General features: G+C 43.7%; 1 protein-coding gene across 4 annotated transcripts in view; it reads left to right on the top strand.

Moving 5' to 3' along the window:
- The window catches only part of ARID1B (AT-rich interaction domain 1B), a 1,170,625-nt gene that overhangs the window by 108,712 nt on the left and 1,040,971 nt on the right, over window positions 1–20,942 (top strand). For all 4 annotated transcript variants that reach the window (XM_069607734.1, XM_069607732.1, XM_069607733.1 and 1 more), the window contains exon 2: window positions 14,605–14,802. In XM_069607734.1, the coding sequence (XP_069463835.1) occupies window positions 14,605–14,802 (198 nt within the window). The remainder of the gene's footprint in view (window positions 1–14,604; window positions 14,803–20,942) is intronic.

Raw genomic sequence — 20,942 nt, 5'->3', positions numbered from 1 at the left:
ATCATGAGAATAGATTCTTGACTCGGCCCAAGAACATTTCTACACAACACACGCTACCTCCCCAGCTTGCATCATAGGAAGCACTGAACCTTATGCCTCAAGACTTGGTCCCAAAACTTTACCTGAAAACCTTTCATGCTCACTCTGTGATGGCATGCTGTACTGGCACTGCTAGGCACTTCATCGTTTTATGTCATCTTCCAAAAGTCCCAAAGTATGATGATCAATTAAGATGGAATGTTTGGTTTGTGATTTTTGGAATAAACGTGTATGAAAAAGTTGGCAGGGAGAGGATTCAGGAAGTGGTCAGACCAGCCTTGGTTTCAGTAGATTGCTTTCACTGATTGTTCACTACTGTTGTGCATGCTTTTTAGGTCGATACGTGAGACGAATCTGCGCCGTACTTGTTGCAAAATGGTGTGTGCAACACTTCCCAGAATCTCCTTGTGATTTTTTGAAAAAAAGAAATCTCATTATAAGCCGTGGTATTTAAAGTTTTTTATTTCCAGTGGGTTCTTGTGAGAGGATTTTATGTGTCGGCTCAACTGTCATCGTTTCCTTTCAGTAACCTTTCTTTCGTTTTATTACATGAAATTAAGCCAACTTTGTTATATTGCTTTTATTTTATGGATTGTAGGTGTTATGTTTCTCAAATCTTTAAAAGATGTTAGAATGTTTTGTTTCACAATTGGTTACGTAACATAATTTTCTGAAGTAAAAAAAATAAACTAGCCTCCATGAAAACAGTATTTATTTCAAGAAAGTGTACGTCTATTGCAACTTCGTCACTGTGCTGAAAATTGTGTGATCAGAAATCCGATGGAAGTTTGACTTCACCACACACATTTTTCTTAAATTTGCTCATCCTTTCTGTTGGCTATCTTTCTTTCCTTATCTGTGGATTCAATATGTGCAGAAGTCATTTTCGTTTAATTTGAAGTTTTTATTTTATTGCCGCACATACAATGGACATTTTTTTTCAATGGCCATTTTACAAATTCTAGAAAATCAATGATGGGCGTTAACACCCAGTTCCAAGGGCTGGCTTGGCAGCCCACGGCTCGAGTGAAGCACGGGTGGTTAACGAGGGATACGGGCCGTTGCCCCCATTCCAGCACTTGGAATGGGCTGTTAATGCCATTAGCACCCCGGATTACCAACGCGGTAACCCGGGGTGCTAAAAAAGTTGTTGCCATTCATTGAATGGCACGCTGCGTGCGTCCCGTTCAATGAATGAACATGCCGATTCAAAATGCCTGCCATGGTTATAGAAGATGGGGCTTCGCAGGGAGTCCCACTTCTATGACTGACTATGACGGGCGGAAAAGGGAAGTTGGTGCGGCGGTGGCAGGGCGCTGCTGCCGCAATCTGTTAAAGGGGGGGGGGGAATGGGGTAGAGGTATTGAGATATTTAAACAAACGCAAAGAAAGATGCAGGAGGGCGGGGGAAGATGTTGCCCCGTGGCGGGGTAAGGCAGCCTGCAGGTTCTGTAGAAATCAGGCTGAGATTATAGATTTCAGACCCTGATCCACGGAACGTGATTGGCTGAGCCCCCCACCCCCCACCGTGTGTTAATGAACTTTAATTGTATTTGGAATGTAAAGAAGAGCTGCATAAATACATTACCATTTTAATCCAGGCACCCTGAGCATGAGTGGGCAATTTACTTCAATTACGAACTATAAAACTCCCCAGATGATGGGTAACTTGTGCATTTTACAAGCCTGGCTTTCGATCATTTGCTGGTGTATTTTCAACAAGGACCATCCACTTTTTAGTTTCACTAATTCTGCATAAGAACTCTGAGTAATGCAGTGATCTGAGGCCACAGTTGCTTAAACACGACTATGGCAGTCAGAGACACAATGTGCCCTGTCGGAGGTTCTTTGATTTAGTCGCTGTGCTTAAGGTGTGGTGTGTAGATCGAGGTAGGCGGAAGGAAACCTCCTCAAAGATGTGCATAACCGATTGGCGAAACGCTTCCACTATTTTCTCCAGTGGGGAAGAAACGTGACTTATGGTAGTGTACATTCCCCTTTTAGTGAGTGAGCTCAACCCACAAATGAGGGACTTGCCGCAACTAGGCTGTGTCTGACCTGAAAGTCGCTTATGAAACACGTCATTTTCATTGTACCATTTAACAAGGCCTAACATTCAATTCTTTGTTAATTACATCAGAAAGATTTCCTTTCCCAACAAGTTTCCTCGGTCCTCAAGAACCAGTGGATCACCATCTCTGACAAACTGTGTATGGTTACAATCTCTCTCCGGCACGACGCTCGCACATAAAGATCTGCTTGTTTTCATGCTAAGAGCAGGAAGAAATAGCATGCTTATGACTCACTCAAAGCCAGTGCCTTTTCATCGTTCTAATCTGCGCGTTCTGTCAGGATAGTCTTTGTGCACAAGGAAATAACAGGATGGCAAATAACTGTGAGAGGCTGAATTCGATACTGGGCTGCTCATTGACTTTATTGGGGAGGAGTTGAGAGGAGCTGCGTGCCAACTGCTACACACATGAAACTGGTGAAGACTGCAGTGGGACAAAAAAATGTCCTAAATGCAACATCCTGTCTAGGGCTGTGACCTTTCCAAAAAAAAGTACTGACGTCCTGTTCCTTTTCTATGGTTTTGGAAGTTCTGTTGCTTGGCTGTTAAGTAATCATTGGATCAATCAAATAATTGCGTCAATCACGTCCGTGGATCCTTATCATTTAGACTGGTTAAAGTGCTTTGTTACGTCAGGGGTAATGATTTCGATGGCTTTAAAATACTTTGAAATATGTTTTCCTCCGTTTCTTGTTTTACCATTGTTATTTGGCATTTATACAGTTCTCTATATATCATTGGTATGATCTCAAAGCGCTTGTGGGTTGAATGCCTTTGGGGACCGTAGTCCAGATCAGTCGAGCGAGTAGGGTAGTATAGGATGCTTGGGTGCCCTCAGTATATGTGCAGCTAGTGTGAATTGCCTGATGTTAGCTGCTTCCTAACTAGGTGCGGTGGTATGTGCAGTCAGGTGGAATGGTTTTGAGACTGCATTCTGGCGGCATTAGACCAGTGTAGGACTTGTTTGCAGCTAGGCGTTCTAGCAGGGTGTTGAGGTGTTCATGGAGTATTGTTCGTTTGTGAGCAACTGGGTTAAAATTGATTGAGGGGTATAGTTGCACTCTATTGTGTGTTGGTGTAAAGTAGACTGCATAGTGGTAGGTGAGGTGAGTGTCTGGAGTGGATGGTTTATTCTTACGAGCCATGCTGTTCCAGGATTACATTCTCGATCTGGATAAGTTGGTAGCGGTCTTCATGCATCGTTGCAGTGACCCTCTGAGGTAGAGTCATCGCTTGGGGGGCCCGAGTAAGATATGTTTGATTGGACAGTCGGTCATTATTCTTAGGCTCAGCACCATGTATCTTAGGGGCCCGAGTTCCAGGTCGCTGGTTGTGGTTTATGATGGGTTGCAGGGTAGTATTAGGGAGGATATTTGGTTATATGGCAGGAGCTATCTCGCACCAATGTAGTCACACCAAGCCCATATTCCGTTCTCTGGTAGTGGTTGGTCGTTGGTTGTAGGCAGGATATTTGATTATAGGACAGGGGTTGTCTCATACTAACATTGAGGCAGTCACACTAATGGATAGACAGGACAGTGGCATTGTAGACTCTGGGTGCTTTACATCTATGTGGGGGAGTTGAAGGGGATTATAAGCTTGATCGCGTGTGAGGCTGCTAGGCCTGTGTAGTAGACGCAGGAAGTGGAGAGTCAGCAGTTGAATATCCTAGAGCCTGGAGGTCGCTAAGATTGTCATCTAAGGTATCCATTTCATAATTCTGTCATTGTGACTTATTAGTTGCTTTCTGTTCTCTCATTGCTCGGTATTTTCCTAAACAATTGTCCACAGGCTGTAATTACTTTTGAATGTATTGTCATTGAAGTCATGGTTCATGGTGGTGGTGGGTTTCGGCGGCCCTAGTTGGTCTTGATCAGGTTTATGGAAAGAGCAATGTTTTTAGAGCTTTGCAGAATGCCATGTAGTCTTGGTTGTGTCAGATGCGCGGAGGGAGTGAGTTGGAGCCAAGGTTGGGAGGGAGTGAGTTGGAGCCAAGGTTGGGAAGGTGAACCCTCCAATCCTGGTTGAATTAGAAGTTGGAATCGCTAGTAAGAGGGCAGAGCTTGATCTTGGGGCGCGTGATGGGAAGTAGGGTTTCATGTTTTGATATATTTCACAAATAGATGAAAACATGTATTGTTTGGCTGCTTTCCTTTTACCAGCAATGCCAGAAAATAGCTGCAAGTTGCAACTATCCTCATGTCTGAATGGATTTGGTACATGCAAGACTTTAGAATCAGTGCAAGAGAATGCTTGTTTTTTTTTTTTTGTTTTAAGTTCTTCTGAAAGAAGGAGATGGTTATTTTGCTTTAGCTAGATGAAGGATCAAATAGTAAGCAGTTTGGTGGTTAAAAAAAAAAGGGTTAAAATTATGGTTATTGTTGGAAAGCGAATACCTTTTTAAAAATGAGTTGTGCCAACAAAATGTATTGGGTCGGTATTCCTTTGATGTGTTTTCTCCTCGACATTTTGCTGAATGTTTAAGAAATCCTTACAGGAGCGCAGGCAACTTAAACTTTCCTTAAATCACCTGTTTTTGCCCACAATCTCCCCTAGTCTTCGCCCTGTCCATGGAACCCTTCGCCGCTAGAATTAGACAAAATGAGGGCATTAAGGGACTACAGGTCCAAGTATATAAAATAGCACTTTATGCTGATGACGTGCTAGTCACCGCCACAGACCTAGCATCCTCCCTGGGGCCGCTATGGAGCGAGATCGAGGAATTTGGGGCCCTGTCAGGATTCAAGGTCAATCTATCTAAATCCTCAGCACTACCCGTTAACCTCTCCACCAAGGTAAAGGACTCCCTTGCCCCACTCCCTCCAATCCCCTGGGCTAATGGTGCAATAGAATACCTTGGGATTCAGATCACCAAAGATCCGAACCGACTGTACTCGAACAACATCCCGCAATTAATTAGCGTCCTGCAGAACGACCTCAAAAGATGGAAACAGCAGGAAATCTCCTGGTTCGGGCGAATTTCCGCCATTAAAATGAACCTGATCCCCAGGTGGTTATACCAATGCGTAGCACTTCCTGTACAGACACCGGGCCCTGCCATAAAGGTTTTACAAAAGAAAATCCTAGATTTTGTTTGGGGGGGGGTGGAACCCGAATTAACAAACAAATCATGCTTAAAGGGAAATCGCAGGGGGGGGGGGGGCTGGGTGTCCCTGACTTGGCCAGATATTTCCTAGACGCCCAACTATCGCACGCCTTCTCCTGGGTGCAAGAAGCAGACCCCCAGAAATAGCGACAAATGGAAGAGTCCTGGTGCCTGGTCCCTCTACCTGATCTCCCGCACCTACCACATATGGGCCCGCTGTTTGCCTGCGGTTTTATATCAGCCACAAATATTGCTGGAAATCCGCAGCACGGAAATGGGGAGTACGTTGCACCCTGGGTCCCCTATCTCCCATCTGGAACAACCTGGAATTCTCTCCAGGTAACCCCCCCCCCCCGAGGGACTTCCAAGCCTGGGTAGCAGGGGGTCTGTCGAAAACTTGCCACTTTTTAGAAGAGGGTGTGCCCATTACTTTCGAAAGATGCAAAATAAAATTTGGAGCGGGAGAGCGAGAAAGATTCCGCTACTCCCAAATCAAGCACTGGCTATCTCACAAGAAAACACGTGAAAAATGTGCCAGAGAGCCAACATCACTGGAACTCACGCGAACGTCGGCAGCCAGCAGTGGCAGAACGTCCACCATCTACCGGCTCCTGGACAGATCAGACTCTACAAAAAAAGAACGATATATGACAGACTGGGAAAAGGATCTTGGTCGTAAAATAGCGATAGAAGAATGGGGGAAAATATGGGCCAGATTGCACAAAAGCTCACAATGTATCACGAACAGGGAAGGGGGGTTACAAACTGTGCTACAGATATATCACCCCCACCCAAATCCGCAAAGCTAACCCAGATTTTCCTGACACATGCTGGCGCGGTTGTCCGGTGCCCGGGTCCCTATTCCACCTGCTGTGGTCGTGTCCAAAGGCGGAGGCATATTGGAAGGAAGTTCTCAAACACATCAAAGATGTCTCCGGCCTCTCCATTCCTTGGGATCCAGGGATCGTCCTTATAGGGGGAAACTGGAGACCGAGAATTCCCGATCTCAGGTCACATACCCCGGCTATGCAATCACCTACTACTTGCTGCTAAAATCGAAATGGCCCGACTTTGGAAAGACGAAAAGGGTCCCTCGATTGCTATATGGTGGGCCAAATGTTGGGACATAGCAGTAGCCGAAAAAAATCACAGCGATACGAACTGACTCCCTCAATAGAACCCTGAATGTCTGGGACCCATTCCTGGATTACGCAGCCAGATTCCCAGCCCTCACAAGGAGACCTCCACTCACCAGATGGCTTCAATGCAGCCCACTGTACTAGGACCCGGAGTTCCCCTTCTCGCACTTGTATTCATTCGGACAAGCATCAGGGACCAAGAAATCCCCGCTCCCACCGGACAATAATCCAGCTCTACCCTCACTCCCAACCTACAATCACTTTGAGTGACTCTTGCTCATGATGCACCTTATGCCTTTACTGCATTGTTGTAATGAATAATATTTTGTTGTAAAAATCAATAAAATGTGTTAAAACATAACTTATTTAAGAAATCATTTTTTTATGTGGCACAGCCACCCTAGAGTGTCTCAGAGAACTCGATAGGTGGACCTGGGGAGGGGGGGGGGGGGGTAATTCTCTTCTGAAGGCTAATAAAGAAGGGGAGAAACTTGGTTGAATAGACATATCAATGCAAAAGCCTAGGGCACAAAATGTGCACTCTCCACTAGCCATTAGCTAGTGCTAATTGACCTTGGCGTGAAAGTAATAGTGTGCTGGTCTGTTTCTATAGAATTGAGATGGTGAGTGACTTTGTGACAGGCTAGTATCTTGCACCTAATTACCCATGCACATTAAAACATTGAAACGGTCATATTAGTTTCTTTCTGTGGGAGAAAGCACGGGAGGCTCTTATGTGGTTTTTTTTCTATTTTTGTTGGGAGTTATTTTTAATCCTCATTTTTTATTTTTTGGGAGGATTTGCCTAATTCTAAGAAGGAGTAAAAGTGCCTGATGCGCCCCTTATCTGTAGGTCTGAATCTACCGATATACTGAAAACTGTTTTTTCGAAAAATCGAAGTGCCGTTATAAGCAATTGTTTTCAAAGTGCAATACTTAAAATTCCCTTGATGGTTCTTGAAACAGCACATACCTTCTTAACATTTATACATTACACTGCACAATTGCCTCGATAACGATACATCCATTTTCTAAGATTCATTTTGTTAATATATGCATATATACTTCTTGAAAGAAAAGAGAAAATGCACTACAGCACAATATCAACTTCATTGCTCTCGGATATTGATATTGACATTTTATTTCTATCGCGCTCATACACAAGTGTTTCAGAGCGCGACAAGGCAAGGGAGGGAGCACAAAACAACAATCATACTAGGCCCAGTGACATTGAGAACATGCAAGTGCATGGGAGGGGGGGGGTGTGCAAGGAAGGGGGGAAGTGGAAAGTGCAGAGCAAAGGAGACCAGAATAAATAATAAATTAAATAATAAAAGCAACAAAAGTCGTAGTGCAGCCAGTAAGTTGCAAGTGCTGAGTTTAAGGCAGCAGACAGGGTAGGTCAGATGAGTGCAGGAAGAAAGAGGGGGGCACTGTATAGGTACAAATACAGACCCCCAGTTCAAAGGGTGGACATGGGGCAGTGTAGGAGGGTGGCAAGGTGAGCAGGAACCTGGGCCCGGAGGACAGAGGGTGGCCAGGTGCACGGTGCCAAGAGAAAACAGATCAGCAGGGGAGAGGGGGGTGAAGGCAGAAGCAAAGAGGAAGGTCTTGAGGTGCTTCCGGAACCGCAGATGGTTCTCCTCAAGTTTTGGAGTGGCAGGGGGGCTGTTCCAGAGGAAGGCCCCAACCGAAGACAGATCTACCCCCAGCTCGTTTCTTTGAAAAGCGACTTCTCCGCTCTTCTACCTCTAATTCCCTTAGGGTCACTAGAGAGGGGGGGGGGGGAGTATTTGTGGAGGGGTAGCTGAAGGTATTTTGGACCCAGGCCCCAGAAAGCCTTGCGGACAATGCAGAGGGTCTTGGATTTAATCCTCGCATCCACTGGGAGTCAATGGAGAGATTTCAGAGTTGGAGAGATACAATCCCAGGGCTTGAGGCCAAGGACAGGTCTCACAGTCCTGTTCTGGATTAGTTGCAAAGGGCGGAGAGTAGAGGCAGGTATATTTAGAAAGGGGCTGTTACAATAGTCCAACCTAGAGAGAACCAAAGCCTGGGAGACCATGATCTTCTGGGGGAAGGAGAGGAAAGGCAGAGTCCCTCTGAGGAGGTGCAGTAGAAAGTTTGACTTTTTACAGATATCAGATGTGTGCAGAGAAGAAAAGTGTGGAATGAAAGATGACCCCGAGGTTCTTAGCCTCACATGTGGGGGTAGGAGGAGGGCCAAGGGATGGCAGGCCAGATAGTGAGGGGAAAAGATGGAGAAGGTGTGCCGATGAGGAGGATCTCAGGCTTGCATTCAGACAGAGATCATCCCATTGGAAATGGATCACCAATATTCTGTCCACCCATGATAACTAACAATATTTCCCTAAGGCTTTCTAAACCAATTCATCAAGAACAATGCAAAAAATAACCACATGCATATGTGCACTAATTTATGTTCACCAAAACGTGTGTCATTAGTAGATGGTGGCCTGGAACACCCTCTCAGTAAGCCATCCAAAACGCACTTGATAAAGAAATCCTAAAACAAATCTATGATTCAGTTGATAACATTTGCACCTCATGATAAATATAGCTGCATTCAATAATGAGTTGATACATTATTTGTGATCTATCTTTATTTCAGTCATTAAGTCTTACCCCTGCACATCATATTCCAGCTCAAACGAAAGGCTGTAAATAGTTGAAATTCCAACACTGTCTCTTCTTATCCTAGTTGAGTTTGATATGAAATTTCATTTGGGTCATTTTTCTCTTTCTGACCCACCCGGTGGACTTGCAGCAAATTGCATGTTTGCATCTATTCTATATGGATACAAAACAGCTGTACATGTTCTTGCTCTACATTTCCCTAAGATTGTAAACCTTAATTGACTTTCTCCGTTATTGAGAACGTGTATATGTAATTGCTGACTCCTTGTCCTTTTTAGATTATCCTTCTGAAATCGTGTAGGAGACTGCAAATTCCTAGTTGGTAACATTTCAAGATTACCACGATATATACATTACAACGTACCTATTATTATTTATATGGGGATATTCAAACAATAGTCTTTTTTTTGTCATCACCACCTCTGCTCGTATCTGTATTACAAATGTGTACCTTAACACTAAAAAGTGAGAAAACATTTATGTATTCAAATACCCACACGTGACTGATTTATATTGCTGATTTATATTTCTATGCATATTAAAAGGCATACACACTATAAGTCCCATCTGTGCGTTGGATTTTTTAAAAAAAGTGTTTTCCTTTAATTTAATTTGGGATTTATATAGCGCTACGAATCCTCAGGTATCTGAGCGCTGCTCATTACCCACGGTGTGTGGTGCTCATTTATCGACCTCGGAAGGATGAAAGGCTGAGTTTGGCCCCGCCGGGATTCGAACCTGCATCAGCAGGCTCTGCACCCATGTCAAAGCGAGCGCTCTACTCGCTGTGCCACTTGACCGGCTTGACCTTCCTTGTCAGCACCCAAAAAATGACAAAATTATCATTGTATCTTCGGGCCTTCTCCCTCATGTCACTATTTTGGTAATCGCTGCTCTTTTGGATATGTCATTCTGTTGCATACTTGGGCTGCATCACTCCTCTGTACGGGGGGATCGTTTTTCTCGAAACGGGCCTTTACTCGGTTGCAATCTCTTACATTACTTCTGGTTGTTTCCCCTCAAATCAATATAAGCACAGAATAGATACATTTTCCTGTGTATTCAGGACATACAGTACATGTTCAACTAGCTCAGCTACACTTCCTTATATTTAGTATGCAATGTGGTCGATCTAGCGTGATATATGCTTTTAAAATGTCATATCAATATATAGACTATACTCTACATTTCCATTATGCAGAGATTGCACTGATATCCACAGCAACGAGAATGTGGGAAAATTTCAGTTTGGAATATTTGGGGTAAACCCAGTTATTAGTTATTCTGTTTTGGAGCACAGATTTGGTTTTGGTACATCCCTGCTAGCTTGCATCTTTCTACCCCCAAAAACCTACCAGCCATTATTTGTCTGCTGTAGCTCTGTACCTGCTTCTTCATCCAACAGCTGTCTAGGGTGCTGATACACCAACTCCAGGACAGCGGTTCAGGCGGGGAGTTGTTTAGTCTGGGCACAAAATTGGTGTATTCGAGGAGTGGTGCCGACAATTTTAATATTGCATGTACTTTAATAGATTTGTGATGGGTTGGGACCATTGTTAAAGGTTTGGAGTAAAGTTAAAAGCTGCTGGTCTACCACGTGTTGAGATGAGCTTTCCTCCCATCAAATGCCTAAATGCCACTAGTGAAGCTTTGTAGGAGTTGAACATTATGGAGTCCATATTACGTTTTCTGTTATAGCTCTTCCTGCCATACTCTTTCCAATTTTTGGGCGGTTGATCGTTAGCATTATTGTTCTGTTTTCTTGCCTATGTATTGCCAGCATTAAAAGCTGAATTTCAATGACTCTCTTATCCTCATTTATCGATGGCTCTTTTGACCTGGTAAGTTTGCCTTGACTCTAAAATGGATGCATTTGTTTTAGCCATTCCTGAAAGCACTCTGGCTGGGTAATAGTCCTATTGCTGATCTTCTCTGGTCTTCTGCGAATGTCAAAAATTCTTAAGGACGGGGTGCAAAACTAAACAAAGTTGCAAGCTAGTAGCAAGCCATTTAAAAAAAAAAAAAAAAAAAACCTCACCGCCTCAATTCTATAGATTTACAGAGCACACCATTTCTTACTCGCCAAGAGTCCAATATCACTAGCTAGTGGCGAGTGCAAACATTGCACTCTGCTTAAGATGTTACTATCTGAATTTCATAGTAGCAATAGTCGTTTTTGTATGTATAAAAATACAGTAGGGAGATGGTTTATAACTATCTGATTTAAGAGTGTGAAGATAATGATTCAAGTATGCACTGCAAACTAATCCAGCCAGGTAAAAATGCATAGAAGCAGGGTTTGAAATTGTGGGGAGCTGGGAGCTTTTTCGCTTGTGCTCGTAGCCTAGAAGAGAATGGTTCGAAATTGCTGGGAGCGATTTAACTCCTGCTTCTAGCAAAGTAGAGCCTGGCTAGATTGAAACTTAACGGCTACCAGGAGCTACTTTTGGCTCCTAGGGCCAGCTGGTACATTACAAGCATGCAAATGTGGCAGTATTTGAGAAAGTTAATAAAGAAGAATTGGAACACATCTTCACATTATACAATGTTTCATACAAAATGGACAAAAAGTCAAAGTAGCTCCTGGTTCTCCTCTGGTAGCTTCTGCTTACAGGGTGATGCCCGATACACAGGAGCTGGTTTTAGCTCCTGCTCATCGAATCTCAATTTCGATCCAGGATCAGGCTGGTTAGTTTGACACCAACAGCTACCAGGAGCTCCTTTTTGGCTATTCAGGCCAACAGATGTTGAACAAATTCACCTATTTGAATTTAACTGTGCATTTGGGACACTCCTATGAATACACATTAGGAAACGTCTATACGACATTTAAAACATAAGGGTTCATAAATAACAAAATTATGATTCCATCTCATGTGGAGGTTTGATTTGCGGAAAGCTATGTACTAGTTCCTCAATGGTTAATGCTGGATAGCCAGGGGCTGCTTTCAGCTCCTGCTTATTCACTCTTAATTTTCGAACCCTGAGCAGTCGCTGCACTATTTTGAGTTTCTCTCTAATCTTGAGTGAATAGAGCATGCCACAAACCTGCTAGCCTTCCTTCTTCGCTCTATCCTATTAATTGCCTCCCATTTGCGCCCACCCTCTGTGTCTGACACTTGACTGGTTTTCTTGTCTCTTTCCACTGGAAGGAAGAGTTGAGAGGGAAGACTGTGCTGTGGCTGGAGGGAAGCCTGCGCGGATCAGTGTGACTAGGGGATCTGGGCATGAAGAACATCTCCTTCTGGGATAAAGAGCTGAATGAAATGAATAGATGGTGGAGTGTGGAAGTTGGATTCCATTACAGTGGGTCACAACGCTTGGAGCTGGGAGATTGTGAGGGGTGCGGGTGGAATTGAAACATATGTCTGGATGAAGGTGGAAGTTTTAGTGAACGCCAAGGAAAGATGTGCAGACTTTAAAAGTGAATGATAGTAGTTATGTCACATTTTTGTAGTGTGCTATAGTACATGCTCTCGTATTTATTGCACGATTTAGAATTTGCTGTTGCACCCTTCTGTAAATCACAGAACATATAAAATTCTTGGATTCATGATAGCGTTGCAGACTGATGTCTTCCTTTTTACAGGTTGGTGTTGGGAATAGCTTTTGGGCGGTTGCTGAGGTGCTTAACTGATTATGCTAAGCGCTTATATTTCTGTCCTGAATTACATATGAAATCATTGTCTTTGCCCATTCCCGCACTTGTGAAAGTGGGGGAGCAGCGAATTAACATCTACCAGCCTACCAAATGTCTTGCGTTCATGCAATAATATGCCATTAAACTACCCACGCCCAGAGGTTGAATGCAAATGGCAAATCTTTTACTTATGATACATCTATTGCTTGGAATGCTCTACCTCCATATTAGCACCTGGAAAGAAATGCAGTCTTTTTTGAAAAATTTGGAAACGTACTACTTTTTAATAGATATCCCCTAATCTCACTCCACTGCCATTTAGTTTAGTTTGTCTTTTGCTCTGTTAGGTCTTGAGGGTTTTGTCTTCACACCCTGATGCCTGCCTAGTTTCCGGTGTGCAATGAATCAAAATAAAATAAGTGTTGTCCGAGTACACCCCAAATTGGCTTCACTCTTGAAATCAATTGGCACACATTAGTACTCTGAGAATGCATGCATATCCTTTAGAGGTGGCTGTTTTGCAAAGGTCAGTTTTAGGAATGATTGGGATGGGTTTAGTTCATTTTATTCTAGTGCACAATCTCTTCTTGTATTGATATATGATGTGGCATTTATAACGCGCCTGTACACAAGTGGTCCTAGGCGCGACAAGACAAGGAGGGGGGGGGGAAACTAGGGAGGGCAAAATAACGATCTTACTAGGCCTTGTGCCATTCAGATCGGACAAGTGCGGGGAGGAGGGAAGGGGAGATGTGCCAGGGGCAGAGGGAAGGGGGGGGGAGTGCAGTTAACTCGCAAGTGCAGCCAGCTGGGTGGCTCATAAGTGCAGAGAGAAGGGAGTGTAGGGTTGCAGATACAGACCCTTCAGTGCTGTGGAGCCCGGAGGCAGTGCAAGGGCAACTGGACATGCAGAAGCCTGGGCCCAAGTTCAGAGGGCGACCCGTGCGCGGAGCAGTCGGGTGCATCAGCAGGGGAGAGGACTGGGGAAAGTGCAAGCGAAAAGGAAGGTCTTGAGTTGCTTCCGTAAACCAGAGGTGATTCTGCTCAAGTTTGAGAGAGGCATGGAGGCTGTTCCAGAGGGATGTCCCAGCCGAGGACATGTCCCCAACTCTCTGCTTGGAGAAGCGTCTGACCCTCAGTTTGAGGTGGATAAGGGTAGAGCTTCAGAAGAAAGATGTTTTGGAAGAGAAAGTTGGAGGTAGAGCGGTCCCAGGCTCCAGAAAGCCTTGTGGATAATGCAGAGGGTCTTTAAGTTTATCCTTGCAGCCACTTGGAGCCAGTGAAGAGATTTCAATTTCACAGCTGGAGAGATATAATCCCTGGGCTTGAGGCCAAGGACAAGTCTTGCAGTCCTGTTCTGGCTAAGTTTTATAAAGGGCAAAGAGTAGAGGCAGGAAGATTTAGAAAGAGGCTGTTGCAGTAGCCCAGCCTACAGGGGACCAGAGCTCTGGCGACAGTGAGCTTCTGGGGGAAAGTGAGAAAATGAAGAATACCTCTGAGGAGGTGCAGCTGATAGTTTTGACTTCTTAGAGACGTCCGAGATGTGGGGAGAGAAGGAAGGGGTGGAGTCAAAGATAACACCAAGGTAACCTATTGGTTACGTGGCCTTTGTGTCTGGGTGATAACAAGCACTACCGACAATAGTTTATCTGCATTTCAGCCTGTTTTATCTAAGCTAATGGTCTTTGGCTGTACACCCCCACCCCTTTTAACATTAAGACTGTAGCCCTCCCACTTAATATTGCGTTTAAGGATTGTAGCTGAGTAGTGGTATTTCCCAGCTGGTAGTGTCTTTGTTAATTGTGCAACTTGCTGAGTTGGACTGTCATCCTAATGACATCTTGTTAATATGAGCACTGATATGTGTAAGACGTGAATGTTTCTCTTCAGCTTAGTAGGCCATCTGCAGTGAACTTATTATTGAGGCCTGTTTCAATGCTCTTTTCTGCAGGGTAGCCCAATGGATCCCATGGTAATGAAGAGACCGCACTATGGCATGGGCTCCAATCCCTATTCTCAGACACCGGTGCAACAGAGTAGCCCTTACTCTGGGCAGGCTTATGTACCTTCGGGCCCACAGCGATATCCCGTTGTAATGCAAGGACGTACCCAAGGTCCAATTGGAGCAATGCAATATCCTCAACAACAGGTATGTGTTTTTTTTAAATATTGCATTTAGCTTTTAAAGTTATCACAAATGTTTTTTTTTGTTTTTTGCTTTTTTTCATTTCAGTAACGCATGCCTGATCATTGTGCACTATGTGACCGTCGCTGGGTTATAATGAGACCGTTGACTTTGCTTAAATATTCTTGCATGCACTTAGTATTCGATTAATCAATGCCTAAAGAATCGGCCCCTTTCATATAGTACATGTCTGAAAACGCCTTCCCTGTTTTTCCTTTAAAATTTATTAGCTAATTTCTGGGAACAAACATCTCATTTAAGCACCACCTGTAAATTGAAACTGTTGCATTGGAGTTCAGCTAGGAGTGAAGTGACCTGAGGGGGGGGGAGACGCACAGCTTGTAGGGGTTTGGTTATTTATACACTCATCTCATTGACTCCCTGGGCCATGCTAATCCTTGTGGCCATTCCCAATCGATACACAGCTTGCCCACTGAAAATACATCAGCTCAAAACACATCCTATTGGGATCTCTTCTAGCTAGCTCTATGAAGTAGTAACATCAAACTTTGGCTTGCCAGTGTTATTTCTAAGGCGTCTGCTGAGAATTAATGGCTTCATTACAGTTGTGAATGCCCTACTCGTGTAATTGAAATGCAGTCACAAAGTGTGCCTTCTGCCACTTGATTTGTATGTGTCTCTTGCACTGAAGTCCTGATAAAAACAAAGCTTGGCAAAGCCAACAGAATATGCATTAGATGGCCATTTGCCAGGCAGTGATACCATACGCCCAGATAGTGCGTTTTCCACCTGTTGGTATTTTATGGCCCAGGGAGTGCCATTGTGCCGGTCTCCTGCCTACACAAAAGCCGAAACTGTTAACGTTGCCATGCTTGTCTTTTAGAGTGGAGGCATTTGCCTCAACCAGACTGAGCCCAACATTCTGGGGTCCTCACTACTGGTCATTGTTGATGATGCAGGAATTGTTAAAAAGCACAGGAATTATTTCATTTCGATAGAGGGCCTCAGCAAGCCGCTTTTTTTTTTCTCCTAATGTTTTCACTCTTTTCCCAACCTTGTCCGGTCTATTGTTTCACGATCCCATGCAGGTATCACTCGTGTCAGTTTTGTCCCGATCATCAATAGTCTGCGTCCTAACCAGCAGGACAACCTTTTTGGGCATTTCTGGCCAACAACCACTCTCAACCCTCTCCTCCATTCCTCCTTCCCGACATCCCTCCTTTTTAAGTGATCTCCCATTGGTACTCTGACTTTATATCGGTATTGGGAGGCGCGACAGGTATGTATTAGTAGAAGTGTATGCTGTGAAGAAATAATATGCTTGCTTAATGGGGTGCCTCTTTCACAGTCCTCGTTCCCCATACATCTGCAGCCCAAAAGGCACTGAAGGGGCGAGGGAACGGAGGCCACTAATTGCATTACATCTACCCTACATATGAAAAAGTGTGAAATTACATTAAATGTGGCTGTACGGTATTTTCCTAGTTTTTTGTTTTTGTTTTTTTGGGCGAATATACTGTGCACAAGGTGAAAAACACAATGATCTCTCATATGTACTGTAATGCAATGACAATCCCACTGGAGCAACCCACAGCAGTTAGTCCTGAAATATCTTTTGGATGTTGTACTTATTGTGAGCGGTCGCCGGGCTATTGTAGGACTCGCATGTCCGTAATAGGTTGCTGCTCCCCACACAGCCTGTCGTCATGCAGCCATTCTTGTTTTTTCACCCATACTAGCACTGCCAGCTCTGTTATTGTGCTGGAAACGACCAATTCAAAGATATTCGAGAATTATATTTTTTGGGTGGGAAGGATGGGGTATGGCCTTGTACAAATGCCATGCCCATGTGTGTGTTTTTTTTTTTCTTTCAGTTTATTTGTAAATTGATGGATCATTTAAAATGATCCATCAACCGGCAGTGACCTGGCACAGCGATTGGCTGCTGGCCCTGTCCGTCTTTGTGCGGCATTAATGTAATTGGCCCAGCAGCATTGTAGTTATGATTACTAATACTCTTTAGGGAGAAAGTGAATGGCTAATTAAGACATTGAGGCTCTTTATTGAACGGACATGCTGCCTAGGCCTAACTTGCCTTTGGACAGGCTCCAGGGCCGAATCCAGTTTCTGTTCTGCGGCTTGTGCAGTATGATCATTCAGAAAGGAGGCCAGAGTCAGCGGGCCGGCCAAGTTCTCACACCATGGCTTTGCAACTTTACCACTGGGTTGGGAAGATACCTGTGCACACTAACATGCTTTGTTACCGCTTTCATACTTTGCTTTTCTTGCTACTTTTTCATGTAAAACTGACTTCTATCTAAATATCACAGTATGCGTTGTCCGATATTGATCGATTGATACCTTAAAATAATAATTATATATATATATATATATATATATATATATATATATATATATATATATATATATATATATATATATATATATATATATTTTCATATTCCTTGGGTTTCCTGTTCTTCTGTTGTGAATCTTAATGGCACGTGTCAAAACGAAACTAAGATCACGGGTGCAAGCATCATAATGCAAAGGTGAGGGGTAATGTTTAAATATGATCATGGAAGGGTATGTACCCGCCTTTTTTTGCCCCCCCCCTTATAATATAGGTTGGGATTATACGTTCTTTTATAAAAGGTTGGTCAAAGCAGTTCACTACAGTTGAGTAAGTTAGGACAATTTTAAAGACGATATATTTCGACATAAAATGATTCTCTGTAAAGTAATTAATATTATTTTAAGTCGTTAGCTATAAAATATGTAAGTAATAAAGTTGAGGCTGGACCAAGAGAAGAGAATTCCTTTAGAGCGGTGGTCTTCAAACTTTTTTGGCCTGGCCCGCCCGTGTGCAAAACGTGGGCAGGCCGGGACCCCCAAAAAAATTCCAAATGGAGAGCAAGTCCAAATGGCTATTAACTATCATGCGCCGTCACCGCACCCTGCTCCCAGTAGAATACCTGGGCTCCCCCACCTGCTCAATCAGTCTCTGGACTACCTCATCCCTCTCCTAGCCCAGTCCCTGGGCTCTCCCCACCCTGCGCCCATCACTATCCCATGGCTCCCCCACCCCCATCCTACTCCCAGCACAGGCCCTGGGCTCCCCCCCTCCCCGCAAGCTCCCAGCACAGTCCTAGGGCCGGCGCGGCTGGTTGGTTTATGTAAGTGAAGGGAATAAATATTTTCCTCAGATAAGCCATGACGATCAGGGGGGGCTGGGAGGGGAGTATTCGCCCCCGAGACTTTATTTTAAATAATGGGTTGAAATGCTGCATTTTAGAGCGGACTTTAAAAAAAATGTATTAGCCCAATTTACCACTTTCAACTTCCATCCCTAAACTGCACAGTTTATTATCAAGTCTGTCTCGAACAAGGGTCCTCATGTGAGTCAGTAGAAGGAAAGCAGAAGCAACATGTGTACACATCTCTTTGTAGGTGTCAGGGTGGCAGTTTCGTTATTTAGGCTGACTTGTTTTGGACCTGCAATGACAGTACACTTGTCTCAGTTCCCTAGTGGAGATGTCCTCTCTGGTGTGAGTTGAAATCGTTTGCCTTCAGCAAAAGCCACCTGATGAATTGCGGTGTGCCTGAGCAGGTTTGCCCTTTGCAATCTATTGGAAAAATTAAAGTCGCACCTAATTGTGATCAACAGTGTTCCCTGATGTCCAATGGAAAAAAACACTAAACAGATTATGCACATATGACATCTAGGGAACAAGTATCCTGTGCTATAAAATGAATGTTTGGCACATATGGCCGTTTATAAATCACCTATACATAAAACATTCTGAAGTGGCTGCTGGCTACATCACGGTACAATCTCAAACTCACCATTATTTGAACTGAATGAAGCATTTTAATAAATATTTCTTTCCGTTACAATGCACGAACAGGCAGTCTTTACAGACCTAAGCGGACATGATTGAACACGTAGTTATAAAGCCCACAATTTTGTTTTTTTTGTGGAAAGGAGATGGGCCTTTGCAGGCCCTACCTTAACAGGGGTATCTGTCCATAAGATGGCGACAGCTGGCGAATCGTGCGAGTATCTGAGTTTATTCATGGCAGTGGTTGGCAAACTATCTAATAGCTATAAAAGAGCCAACAGTGGCTTTGCCAACGCTTGATTTGTTTGACTTTTTTTAATGATAAAAATGATCAAAGCCGATTTCAATTTTTTTTTTAAAGCTTTGAAAAAAGTGGCAGCCCGAGAATTACTACAAACCCCAGCCCCCCAGAAAACTATCCTGTAGAAAGACAGATTACAGATGCAAATCCCTTAGCTTGCTCAGAAGTCGCCCTCTTTTAATGGTGCTCCTCAAATTGTCTTCATTTTAAATAACGCAATTATGGTTTATCGGAACATGCCAGATGCAATGCGCAATAGTGTAGAGCTGATGCTGAATCTGGTCTTCAGCGTGCAATGAATATAGTGTGTAGCGCTAGCCCTATGCAAGTAAATGTTACCATTACACACGATATTCATTGCATGCTGAAAACAAGATTTAGTTTTTAGTATATAGTCTAGACCCGAGTCTAGACTACAAAAAATCACATTTAATTATTTTATTTTTTAAATTTAATTCAGGGGCTCGCACACCCAGTCTGAACATGAGGCAGCGGCCCCAGTTTGAATACTGCTGATGCAGAGTTCTGATATTTTGTATGTGGTAGTTAGTACTCGATGCCGAACCAACTCTAAACTATGGCCTACATTGAGGCTAAATGATATAAATGTTTCCAGCTGTAGAAGGGTCAGCGACCGGCAGTTGTTAGTCTTGGAAGCCCTCATTGGTTACCCATCACTAACCTCTTGTTCGAGTAAACACTTGAGGAAATCCTTCTTGAAATAGAGCCCACGATTATGTGCATACATTATTTTACTAATGTTTGTTTGGAAGTGGAATAAGGGATTTACACTCTGAAATTCACAGCGGCTCCACTCAGTGAGATGACATGATGTCCCTTGAGGTGTGGATTGGCACAGGTTCATGCGTTTCCTTAGTTTTCCTCCATGGCACCTCGAGCAGAACAATGATGCTGTTGCTGTATTGTACATTTGAATATCTTCTAGGGACCATTGCAGCTTTTATATGCACCTTCTCAGGAGAGTAACTAGTAGTTTGAAACCTTCCTTACTACCAGATTGCTGTCTGGACCTATTTTAAAATGTTTATAAATAACATCGTATTCAAGCACATGTTCAATAAAATGTGTTTTAAATACGACAAATAACATTACTAATGGTAACTCCTACCCCTCGCTCCCCCAGGAAAATACTGTGCCTCCACATTACCGTCAGCAAAAGCCAGGTGCGCCTGAATCTCCCTTTTAGATGCACACTGAAGTGACCAGTCCAAACTATTATAACATTAGGTCTGCAGTAGCACATGCTGTTGAATTAAATGCCTATATTACGGATTTGGATAATGACATTGTTCGAACCGAGACTTGGATACGTGTCTCTGGACCATCCCAAATTCCCTCCCCCATTGCGCTCTGCCCCATGTTTCAGTCTCCTACATGTGGATCAATGACACACCACCACCAGTATACAATTATTAATTTGGAAACTTGGAAGTCTGTGGAATTATTTTCTAATCAAACCATATTGTACTCGTTTGTGTTAAGATAATCAGCACCCAAAATCTCAAACTTGACTTTGCTGATTAATGAAACCAAACTCTCCCAGCACTGACCACGACCTCCAAACGTGATACAGTGCTTGAGGGGGATTTTAATTTTTGCTGATAATGGTGACCATTGACCTATATAACAAATGCACCAGTAGAATCGCTTCTGTTCAAACTTATTGAGAGTGGAGGAACACACAAAGGATCACTCTTTGGAGGGGTCCTCTTTAAGAACACATACATTCCGACAAGTCCTTCCACCTTTTTGGATTGGCTGAATCACCTGGCCATTCATTTCTCATTTATTACATAGCTAATCCATCGTGGAGCTGACTGAACAGATTCAGAAGGTCTTTCTGTTAACTACAATTACGGCACAGTGCATTGATCAGATAGATCACTGTTGCCCAACTGCCCCTGGCCGCAATCCTGAAACCCGCACCCCCACTTACCTTTACTGCAGTGCACTTCCTTGTGCCCTTGCAGCGTCAGCTC

Source organism: Ambystoma mexicanum, chromosome 4q (genome assembly GCF_040938575.1).
Source record: "Ambystoma mexicanum isolate Mex_15411 chromosome 4q, UKY_AmexF1_1, whole genome shotgun sequence".
Classification (NCBI taxonomy): Eukaryota; Metazoa; Chordata; class Amphibia; order Caudata; family Ambystomatidae; genus Ambystoma; species Ambystoma mexicanum.
Note: the sequence above shows the minus strand (reverse complement) of the source record. Positions and strands in the feature narration are given on the sequence as shown.